The following is an 11,842-nucleotide window of genomic DNA, read 5'->3' as shown; positions in this document are numbered from 1 at the left end:
ATTTGGAGGTCAGAGCCCAGGAGCACACTTCCCTTTGGAAAGGCTGTCCAGAACACAGCAGCCCTTTCACCATGCAGCCCAGGGGCAGGTCACAGTGAGGCTGGCCTTGCCTGTGAAGTTTGGTGCTGGAGTGCAGGAGGGTACTGTGATACTCTAACAGATCACAAAGCAGTATCACAGTGCAAGTGCCATATCTAATGACCGTAGGTGATAGTCCTTAGGAAGAAAGCTAAAACCTGCCTATATAATACAGTATGCAGGTGTTCAAGTACCTTGGTCCATTGACTAAAAAGAAAATGCATTAGATTCAGGGGTCATCTCTACCACTTGCACTTTGTGGCTGCACCTTGGCTGAAATTCAGCAACTTGTGTGGGGACAGTGGGGACTCTGGATGAAACTCTCCAGATGTAGTGGAGTGTTTGAACAGAAGCTAATCTTGTGGGGGAGAAGGGGAAGAAGAGTCCTTTTGTGAATTGAATTATGATTTAATGTTATAAATATAGTACCAATAGGGTATTACTGCCATGGTGTCAGGGCTAAACTCTCTTGTGCCTGGAACAAATATCATGTTTGGTGTTGAGCTCTTGTTATGCTGGCAGAAAAAGGGCCTTACATTGCCTAGTAACCCCTTTATTTAGTTAAACAAACATACCCTGTAATAAGAGCTTATGTAGTCTGGTTAACATAGGGAATATGTAAGTCAATGCAGAACGCTGCCGTATCCACTTCACTGATTCCTACAGGACTGAACAAAAGCTTGCAGTTTCTCTCATGCCGAGTGACCTGAGTTGTGCTGCTTTTAGTCTGTGGTCTGTGTAACTACATCTAAGAGAATATATAACAGTATAGTACTGAGACATCCATTTTATGGCTCTTGAAATTATTTTTTTTTAATGGGCAGGAATTGTTGTCTTACCTCTTCCCATAGGACTTTTGAGCATGCATGTTTGTAGATGGTTAGAAAAGATCCTGTTCATGCAGGGTAGTAGCTTTCATTGATGCATATTTTTCTTTCCTTACGTGGGAGACCTAAGGAGGATTTTCCTATTCTCAAGGTGCAACAAACTGAAAACCAAATTGTTACAAAAACTACCAATGGCTGAAGCAATCTGTTAAAACCATAGAACCACAGAATGGTTTGGGTTGGAGGGGACCTTAAAGGCCATCTAGCTCCAACCTCCCCTCTGCCGTGGGCGGGGCCCCCTTCCACTAGCCCAGATTGCTCCAAGCCCCATCCAACCTGGTCTTGAACACTTCCAGAGATGGGGCATCCACAGCTGCTCAGGGCAACCTGTTCCAATGCCTCACCACCCTCACAGTACAGAATTTCTTTCTAATATCTGTTTGTCCTGGGATGAAAGCAGAGTAGAGCTGTGAATGACCTGGTGGACTGACCTGCTGACCACGCTTCTTTTGATGCAGCCCTGGATACAGTTGGCTTTCTGGGCTTCAAGCACATGTTGCCAGGTCATGTCTAGTTTTCATCCACCAGTATTCCCAATTCCTTTTCCTCAGGACTGTTCTCAACCTGTTCTCCACCCAGCATTGGGTGTTTGTGCTTGCAAGTGTTTGTCCTGGGGATTGCCCCAGCCCAGGTGCAGGACCTTGCACCTGGTCTTGTTGAACTGACTTCCTGAGGTTCACACAGACCCAGCTCTGAAGCATGCCGAGGTCCCTCTGGATGGCATCCCTTCTCTCCAGCTTGTCAGCTGCATCACACAGTTTGGTGTCATCAGCAAAAATAGGATGGAATGCAGGTGTTAACAGGACAGGTTATAGATTCTGTGATAAGAAGAAAACATTTCCCTTCTGGTTTAAATACATGTTTTTGACCTGCTCAACCTTCTTCACAGTTGGAGAGAGTGTGCTTATTTTGTGGCAGGATTTGTCTGATTGGTACAGGTGCTTTAAAGTAAGTAATACCTTTGTGACTGTGTGATTGTATCCATTGTCTATAAAGGAAAAATTGCTGACTAGCTGGATGCCATTATAGAGTTATTTTCAAATAATTTCATTTTGCATGTGCCCTCCTGAACACTTAAGCTTTTAAGAATTAAGATTGTGAAGGAACATTTGTTAATTAAAACCTCAAGTTGACCAAATTGCAAACACTTGTGAATGTTACAGAGAGCAGCAAAAGCATGTAATGAATGTTCCCTAAAAGCGAAAAAAAAATCCCTAAATCAATAAAATGGTACATTTGGGGTTTTATCTTCAAATCTAATGGTTGGGTTAGCTAAAGTAGAAAAGAGCTTGCTTGCTTGTGGAAGTACTCTTCATAATAACCTGGCTGCATTTACAAATAAATATATTCCCCTTCCCTACATTGGTTGGAAAGTTGTTTCAAAGCCTCGGGGCTCAGATGGTTAGAAGTGTTCTGTAATTTTCAAAATAAATCTGTTCTCCAGAACTTATTATTCATACTTATTTGATTCTTTGGCAACATCCTTTTGCTGAGAGAGCCCTTTTCCTTCCTTTGTATTTATTTTGGCATATAACAGAAGCAATATTGTTCACTTTCAGCCTTCATTTTGCCAAGAAAAATAAGCCAAGCTGGCTGTCTACTCATAAGCTAAACAGCTTGGGGGAGGGTAGTCCTTAACCATTTCTGCAGCTGCTTTACTGCTTAAACATGAGCAGGTAGAATTTTTTCCTTCCCTTTCCCAGAAAACTTCACTGAAGCCTTTGGGACCCTGCTGGATTATGAGTGTCTTTGGGACAGTGATCAGAATGCTAAGAATTGGACATTAGGCTACCTGTCTGATGGTACTGCTCTTGACACTAAGATAAGGAAGGATGTAGTGTCTGTGGTCATGTGAACAAATGGAGGAGCAGATTACACCAGGAGCATTGACAATAAAAATTAAGAGTTAAAAAAAGTTTGTTAAACATAAAAATGTGTTAAAAGTGGTTTAGGCTGAATGTTCCTGTCAGCAAAGATCTGTTCCTTTGGATAACTTGAGTGTGGTTACAAGTTTGTGTAACTGAAAAAAGCAAAAAAAATGGCTTTAAATAGCAGTGCACACATCTGTTTGTAATGGCACTCATTTTTCATCCTATTTAAAAGTGTTTGCTGTAAATTGAATATGCATGCAGTCTGGTGTACCCAATCTGCATCTCGTATTTGGGTGTGGAAGGTAAGGGTCACAGTGCTTGCTGCTCTGCGAAACAGAGCTTTGGGGTGAATTCCTCGTTCTGTGGTAATGACAGCTTTCCTTTTATTAATGCAAATTAATCATTTGCTGTCATCTCCTTTCAGATGTCTACTGTTTCTAATTTACATGAGAACATCTAGCCATGTGCTTCCCAGTTATGTGCCTCCTCAGTTAATTACTCAGGTGCTTGGGCAAGGTCCTCCTCAGTTCATTGGACTAAGTCATAGAAAGCTTTTAACTTTGCAATTTTGTTAGCACACAGTAATTTTGTTAAACTATTTTTTTAATGGTTCCTTTTGTGGATTACTGGCATATGTTACGGTAATTTGCTAAAGTGTATTAATACTGTATGTTTTTTCCTGAGGGAAAGTTCTAACTTGCTTTACATAATACAGAACCAAAAACCAATTATAATAAAACATTCAAAGCAGTTGAATAGATAGTTGTTCTTTATGGTGAGATTTGTTTTCATTAGTGTCTGTTTCCTGAGACAGACCTTGAACTATGAGATCCTGTGTATTCTGGTTATCTGTTTGTCTTTCTCCCGTCCTCCTACATTCAGGATGCTCCTCAGGTTCCCTGGCAGCACTGTGATGATTCTTCCCACCTCACCCTTCCATCTTCACTTAATCTGTTTTTACTGAACCTTGCCATTAACCCGATGCATAGATTAAGCACAATATGTTAACAGCATAGCGTAAAAAAACCCCTCACCATCTCCATGCTAGCTAGCCCTGCTCTTGCTCAAGTGTTGGTTTAGCAATTAAGTTTGTAATTGAGCTGCTTCCTGCCCCCTCACCCCACCCAAGACAAAAGGAAAAAGAAATTGTCCTTGGGCTAATTCTCTGATTGCTGTGGCTGGCAGGAAGGGCAGAGTGAGAGCAGCTTTGCAGAGGGACCACAGGGTTTTCTCCCTGTGCAGTACTGGCTGTACTGTTTTGAACAGGTAGGCACACACCCTCCTCATCCACTACTGTCTTGTTTGAAGGTGCTCTTGGAGAGAGAGGCAGAGTGATGGGCTGTAGCTGGGCATCTCAATAGGCATCCCAGTTTGATCTGCACCTCTCCTGAAACTGGCTTAACAAATCAATGGTTAGAGCACTTTCTTTCCACCAAGTTTTGCTTGATTCTAGACTGTGTGCTTATCTCACTAATGGCTTCAAATATGTTGTGAATACTAAGATCATCGTAGATTTCATCCTCTTGCAAAAAAAGTAAATAGGAAATGCTTAGTGGATGAGGCATTGCTTTCTGGCTGTGTGTGGTGACCCCCAGATGAGTGCCCGCTGTGCCACAGAAGGGGCTGGCTTGCACGTATTATTTAAATTCTGTGTTTTGGTTCCACAAGGCAATATGTGGTTGTTTCTGGAGTTATGCTGGGAAGCCCTCAACCCTGACTGCTCCAGAATAGCTTTGTTTTGTTCCCAAACAGTTGGTGTACACATGCCTGTGGGGCGGGAGCGGTGTGCTGCTGGGAACTCTGGAACAACGGGAAATACGGGGAAAACATGTGGGTTTCTTTTTTTTGCATAACTCTCCCTTATTTGTAGAAGTAAATGCTTGCCTCTGTGAGTAGTTTTTGTTTTGGCCATTTTATTTGAAACTATTCTGTCCATTTCTAAGTTGATTTCTATGGGAAAATGTTCATGTTTTGTGAGGAACTGTAAAATGCAGAAGTTACCATATAAGAATGTTTACCCTGTTAAAACATAGGGGAGAGAAAGTGTAGCTTTCTAATGGATTTCAGCCCTTGGAATTAAATTATTACATTTTTGATTTCCTCTCTAGGATCTCAAGTAGCAGGATGGAAGAACTCTAACTGATAGAGAACGGGCCCTTGCAACATGGAGAATGTTCCGGTTGATGGGGAACTGGATAGAAATTCAGTGAGTAACTTAAGTGTGCCTTTGTGTAATGAGATGAATGTGAAGATGCTTTTGCAGGGAGAGGGTTAAATGGCTTGAATCTGTTCACTTTTGGTTTGAATTGATACTTTTCTGGTGAATGCATTTGGACTATCATGTAGTATCATGTATCATTTACTAGATTCTCATGGCAAGAGGGCTGAACTTCAAAAAAAATTTTGGATTTTGGATTTGATTTTTGCGTTTTGTCTCAGAGTCCCAAAGGAAAAAGGTATTCCTCTCAGTCTAATTGGCACGTTGCTAGTTAGTGACTACGGACAATAGAAAAAATAATGTAGTTCTTGGTGGAATGAGGAGCAGAAAAGACAGAAGGATTGATAATTATATGTTATGAGAGTAATCTGAGGTGTAAGAGTGATAAGCTGTACTGATTATAAAATTTCTGAAGCAGTGAAGCTCTTTCTAAGCACAATTTAAAAACAGGAAAGGCTAGTGGGTACTATTGTGCTTCATCATCATCATAAATGTTGAAATTATTTAAGAGTTTAGTTTTTCCACAAGCTGTGTTATGTAGAAGCACTCTAATAGCTGAAGCAGGAAATGTTTTATAGTTTCCAAAACACTGCCTCCCAAAGGCAAAATAGGATATGTTTTCTGTAACTGAGGTGAAGGTCAAGTTTAACACCTCATTACTGACAAACTTTATTTGTGATAGTCAACTACTACATGGAGCTATTAATTTGATCAAGTATTTTATTACTGTTTTTATCTTAAGTGATGATTTTGGAGACAAACTATTTTGCAGTGCATTAAGAAAATTCTTGGCTTTTTTCTGTAATGAACTAATTCATTGGTTTGCTGCTGGCCCATGCATCTATATCCCAGATGCAGCATAGTATGAGTATCAACTCTCACCTGTGCAGTAGGGTATTTTTATTTTTTAAAAAAATCCTGTCAGTTCAGTTGCTGTGCTCCTTGTTTCCTCAAAATATATAGAAAAGTACCAGTTTAGAAAACACTTCAAAGTAACATAAAATGTGCTACTTTTCTTTTTGTGACATTCCTTCAGAATAGCATGATGTTAAGAAGGTACCTCAAAATGAGTCTCTGTTTTACCAAGACTCTTTTAGAAGAGTGCTAAGTGTAAGGATAGATTGCCTTTCATCCTGTGTGCTTCTGAAGTGTCATCTCACAATAATTTTTTTTTAACTGATGGTATATTGTAATAGGCTACTCTAAGCATTTCTTGCCAAAATACCAGCTAGTGGGGTAATTGTCTTAACTGCAGTTACAATGTCAAGTTTTCTGTGTTGCACAGAAAGGCGTTAAAAACATTTTTGAAAGCTTATTTGGTAGTCTAATATACTTGGCCTAGTGTATATTGTGAATAAAAGTGAAAATTAAATATTAAAAATGTTATATATATTTTAAGAGAGAGTGACCCAGTAATTTTGAAGACCTTCAGTCAATGCAAATCCTGAAACTTCCCAGAAATTTAAATTTTTTAAAATCTTGTTTAAAATTTTTCAGTATTCTAGACTTTTAGGGGCAATCTGTTTGGGTTTTTTCTTTTTAAATTCCATTGTCATGGTAGAATTAATGAAATACACGAGTTGCAATGTACATGAGGAATACTGATCAACAGTTTTCTCCACTTTTAAGTCCTTTGGGATGTGTCTAGGAGATATCTGAAAAAACCTTTTTTTAGAGGTGTCAGCTTTGTAACTTGCTTTTTTGGCTTGTGTGTAAAAGAGGAACAGATGGGGAGATCACAGACCTTAACGCTGTGCTCTTTCCTTTCCAGAATCAGTATAGGCAGAAAAGTCTTGTGTTAAATGCTCTTATTGTCTAATAATTAGGTTGATATGTACTGAATATAAATTTGAAGACAAAGGCCTGTGACAAGTCAGCAAACTATTTTTGTAGTCCAGCACCATTAAAACAGTGCAAAATAATAGATGCTTTGCTTTGAGTTCTTGAGAGCAGTTTTTGCCTACTTTTCTATAAAATAATAATTTAATCAAGTATCACTGCCCCAGATCTTAGAATATTACATGGAAATGTATGGTATAAACTATTGTTTTGTGAAATTATTTTTTTAGTAATTTTTACTCATTTCTAATTTTTGCTAAAACACATTTAATAAATAATTTGCCTGTCATATAACTCGTACAGTCAGTGTCAGTCCTTGCTACTTAATCCATCAACAGACACAAAAGTACCTTTTTTCCTAGAAGCATTGAGTAGAGGTTCTTCTTATTGATCAGATTTCTGAATTGGGTCAGTGATCTTGAATTTAAATGTAACTGGATTAATTTTAATGGTTTACACGTATTAGAGATTATCTTCAGCAAGATGAAAACTCAAACTTGGCTTTAGAATGTTCATGTAGACTATTAAAAATTTAGCTTTATGTTTTGATTGTAGAACTAATAAGTGTTTTTAAAAAACTTTTGTAATATGAGATTCAGACATGCTAGTGTGACATATGCTTTTTTTTTTACCCTAATATTCAACAGGAAAAGGATTTTGTTTTTTAGTAGAACTTGGCAGATAAAACTTAAAGTTTAGTAGCAGTTGTTATAAGCTTTATTTCTGAGAAATGAGAGTCTAAAAATAGTGCTTTTTTTGAAGCACATGAGCTGCCTTTGTAGAAAAACAGAATTACAGCTGCTGTCTCATGTGATGCTTTATATTGCTGGATTTATATTGCTGGTTTTACTTCTTAGTCAAAAACTTTACTGGGAGGAGGACTAGGCTTTATATATTTTGGTAGCAACGTTTTAAAGTAATTGTGCCTCTGTAGAAGTGAAATTGATCACGTAGTGTTGAGAGCCTGTCAAAGGACTTGTTCTGTAATCTGTAATCAGAGTCATCAATTATATAATGTGAAAATAAGGGGAGGCCTCTGGAAATACGTGTTTGTTTCTCTTAATTTTTTATGTTTAGAATAAGAGTTGTGGGTGGTGATGGACAGGAATGTCCTGAGGGCATTCTTTTCAGAGAAAACATTGAAGTAGTAAAACTGTCATGTTTTGTTCCCTTAGTGGTTTGGAACCCCAGTCTGCAGTGACATGGATTGCAGATGATAGAGGTGCAGTAGGCCATTGGAAAATGAAGTGGTCTTTTTGGCCAAAATAGTCTCATTTCACCTTAACATCTTGCACTGATGTTTAGAAATATACATTCTGCAGGTTTTAGGTAAATACACGGACCAAATACCTCTAATGAAGAGAGGGGATTGACCAGGAACAGACGGAGTTTGGTGTGTAAACAGAATGTCTGTTGGAGAAGATCAAGGACAGAGTTAGACAGGCTTGTGTTTCAGCCTCTGGCATAGGAGCTGTTTGTACCAGTTCATAGGATTAACCATGCAATGCTAAAATATTTACATGAAAAGCCCCTGCATCATCGTCTCAGGTGACGGGTTGCCCTGCTCTCTGGTGTCATGTTGTGTCTTGGCCAGGGCTGCCTGCGAGGCAGGCAGTGAGACAGGACCTGCCGCGCTGCCTTTTCTCTCCTGTTTGTTCCACACGTAAGTAACGCGCTGCGAGTGAGCATCTGGCTGAGCCTCAGGCACTCCTGATCCTCTGTGTCTGTGTACAAGGTATTTTTCCAGTTCCGTTCTCTTGCTTTCCGGCTCCCGGTGACAAATAAAGCAGCCCAGTGCTGAATAGCAGTGCTCCCAGTGCTGAATAGCAGTGCTCCCAGTCCTTCAGTCAGCTGCTGGATCTCTGTACAGTTTCTGCAGGCTGCTTCTTCTCTTGTCAGCTACTATTCTCTTGAATGTAAAATCAGCAGAGGGTAGGACAGTTCCAGTCTGAACATAAATTGTTTCCAAGTCTGCAGGATGTTATCTGTACATTAAGAATAAACACTTTGCCTTGAAAGCCGTTGAATTCTTGAATATTTTTCATGTACTACTGGTAAGTTCATGGGTTTCACTCTTTGACCTGAATTTAGTCTCTGGCAGGAATAGAAGGTTATTTGCCAAGTGTACTTATATTTTATTTCAGTTTTTTCTGTTCAATCAAGTCCTGTTCCAGAAAGTGCAGAATTATGAAAGAAGGGTTCCCTCACCTTTCCAATGATGTGTACTGCAGTTGCTGTACATTGATTGCAGTACTTTGCATTTGCACATTGCCCTGTCAATTTACAGTTTAACGCCCTTAGGCAGATATGAGGGATAAAAAAAAATGAATCAGTGTTTTGAGATCAGGAGTGCAAGACAAGACTCCTGCTTGCAAAGATTTTGATTATGATTTTTCTTTTTTTACATTTCCTGCTGTTAAGTCCTGATAAGAGAGGCAAGATTGGATCCTATTTAAAGCAGAGCAAGGATTTCTCCACTTTATGGAGCACAAGTTTTTTATTTGGGATATAGAAGATATGTCATGTTTGGATTTATTTTACTTTTAAGGAGGAAATGTTCATGCGTATCAGTATTCTTTTTTCTCCTTTTCTACTATTCACAGATTTCAAAGGTAGTAAATCCTTTAAGACGTAAGTGGAATTTGCCCTGTACGTGTACATGGCTGAGCACAGCAGGATCTCAGCCTTGATTGTGGTCTTGGTTAGCAAGGATTTAAAAAAGATTTCAGATCAAATATCAGAAAGGAGTACAGGCTATTACTGTGCAGTTACCATCCTTTAGTGCCTGTATGTGATGGATTCAGTGGGAGAGAAATTATTTTTTATGCAACTTGGTTCTATGGAAGTACTTAGATATGAAGTATCCTCTTAAATTTAAAACAGCACTGTTTGTCTTGCATCCTGAGCAATTTCAAATGTTACCTGTGTTTGTAGATGAACTGAATCTGTGCCTTCTAAGTTTGTGTTTGTATGCAAAAAGCAGGTAGACTTGGATCTAGCATTTGTAGGTGCTTGCATATTACTGATGGCTTTAAAGGTTTTTTTCCTTCCAAAACACTTTTCTGAAAGTGTAGTGCTTTTGGAAACATTTTGTGTTACTTTAGCTTTCTTCAGAGCTTCAGTCTTTTGAAACCATTCCAGCTTAAAATTTCTTAAAAAATGCTGTGTATCAAGTCATACGAGCACTAAATTGCTGCTGGAGAGTTTCCACTCAGAAGAAGTGGTTGAGGCAGTTGCTGTTTACTAATGATGGCTTCTAATAATGGCTTTTCTATAAGCATATTTGTCAGATTTGTTGCTTCAACTTTTCTGAACTGCTGAGTCTCTGGAGGTCTTGCCTTTGGCACTGAGGTGCATGTTGTATTTTAGTTATGAACTAACACTGTTTTCATTGTCCTTCTTTCCCGCTGCTGCTGCTGCTTTTTGTGCACTTGCTTCTTCCTGGCCTGGATTTTTATGTTTGCTGTTCTTCATTCCTCAATTGTATGGGTACACAGCATCATGGTGAGAACAGAGACTCTCCTGGACCATCAAGTAAGTGACTCCTCTCTCCTACATTATGTTTGCACGTACGTTCATAGTAGTTAGCATATATCTTTGCATATAGTTGCTGGGATAAATACTAGGTTTTCTTCCGTGTCATAATTGAGAAGTTAAAGTGTGATGAAAATTTGCTGTTGGAAAAGTGTATTGCCTGGCATACCACTCATCCAAATGTCTCCCTACCTTAGCTTTTATTTTTTTAGTGGGAAAAGTTTATTCTTCACCTCTCCCAGTTATAGCCAGGAAAAAAAAAAATCTTTTATATTACTTATCTGGAAAAGAAAAAGCTTTTTTTAATCAGTTTGAAATGAAACCTTCAAACGCTATTGTAATATAGATAGTAAAGATACGGCAATAATGGTTCAGAAAGAGTTTTTTATTTTTGAGCTTGTCTGTTTATAGTGCTATGTGTGGTTCACCTGATGTCAATAATTTTACATATTCAGAACTGAAGAGGTGTATATATATACTGTAATACTTCAGGGCTGGATCTGATGAGGTGCTAGGGAAAACTTCAGATGTATCTATGTGCTTACACGCAGCCAAAGACTTACTTTAGGTTTGTGGGCATTTGTGTGATAGTATGATTGGCAGGATAATTTTGCCTGGGATTAAGAGTTTGTGTATGTGGGAAAAAGAAAGGTGCAGGCACAAATTGTTTCTTTTTTCTATGAGAAATCTGTGCAGAAGCTGTGGTCTTAGCTGATACGGCTTATTACAGACATTGGAAAACAATGTTGAATTGAATTGCAGCAAACCTCTTCCTGTATATGATGTCCTTGTGCTATTTTCAGTGGTGTAGGCACTTCCACAGGCTCATTATAGAAACAGAGGAAGTATGAATCTGACACTTCAGATATTTTTTTTCAGAGCTTTACCTGAACTAAATTGGCTGTAAAAGACCCCGATTTATGTTTCTTCTAAGGTATGAGTTGTACCGACAAACTTTTATATTAGTAATTTGATGGCCAGTAGGATGAACATGAACAAAGTATGTATTCTCAACTCTCAACAGTTCTGTTGGTATTGAAATGTGCCCTCTAAAGAGTCACAAGGAGGCTTTGATATTTACTATTTGATGTTTCTTCTCTAAAATAATGCCTTGTCTTCTCCCTCACCTCAGATGCAAACATCTGAGCATTAGGGTGAGGCATTTTGCAGGAGGGGGGACAACTTCCTCCTAGTGGCTGCTATGGTCTAGATAAATAGTTATGTTCTTAACTAATTTATTTCCATTTGTTTAGTACTTTTATAATGCTTTGTATAAAAAGGAGATTTAAAAACTCTCCCGCTAATCATTTTTCAGCTTTGTAGATGGAATTTCTCAAAAACTCACTTGGTTTAAGAAGTTCACCTTGAATCCCCAGGCATGTAAAGTGCTTGCCATGTGGTATTCTGTATTAGGT

General features: G+C 38.7%; 1 protein-coding gene across 7 annotated transcripts in view; it reads left to right on the top strand.

Moving 5' to 3' along the window:
* OSBPL8 (oxysterol binding protein like 8) overlaps nt 1–11,842 on the top strand; it is a 72,464-nt gene that overhangs the window by 12,792 nt on the left and 47,830 nt on the right. For 2 of the 7 annotated variants that reach the window (XM_017733265.1, XM_017733264.1), the window contains exons 2-3: nt 4,945–5,042; nt 10,391–10,427. In XM_017733265.1, the coding sequence (XP_017588754.1) occupies nt 5,001–5,042; nt 10,391–10,427 (79 nt within the window). In that variant the 5' untranslated portion in view covers nt 4,945–5,000. Of the gene's footprint in view, nt 1–4,942; nt 5,043–10,390; nt 10,428–11,842 lie in introns of those variants that run through there. The other 5 variants (XM_008632822.2, XM_017733269.1, XM_017733270.1 and 2 more) reach the window with 5 other exon arrangements.

This window comes from Corvus brachyrhynchos, unplaced genomic scaffold, assembly GCF_000691975.1.
Source record: "Corvus brachyrhynchos isolate BGI_N302 unplaced genomic scaffold, ASM69197v1 scaffold32, whole genome shotgun sequence".
In the NCBI taxonomy this organism is placed as follows: domain Eukaryota; kingdom Metazoa; phylum Chordata; class Aves; order Passeriformes; family Corvidae; genus Corvus; species Corvus brachyrhynchos.
This window is presented reverse-complemented; position numbering and strand designations above follow the sequence as displayed.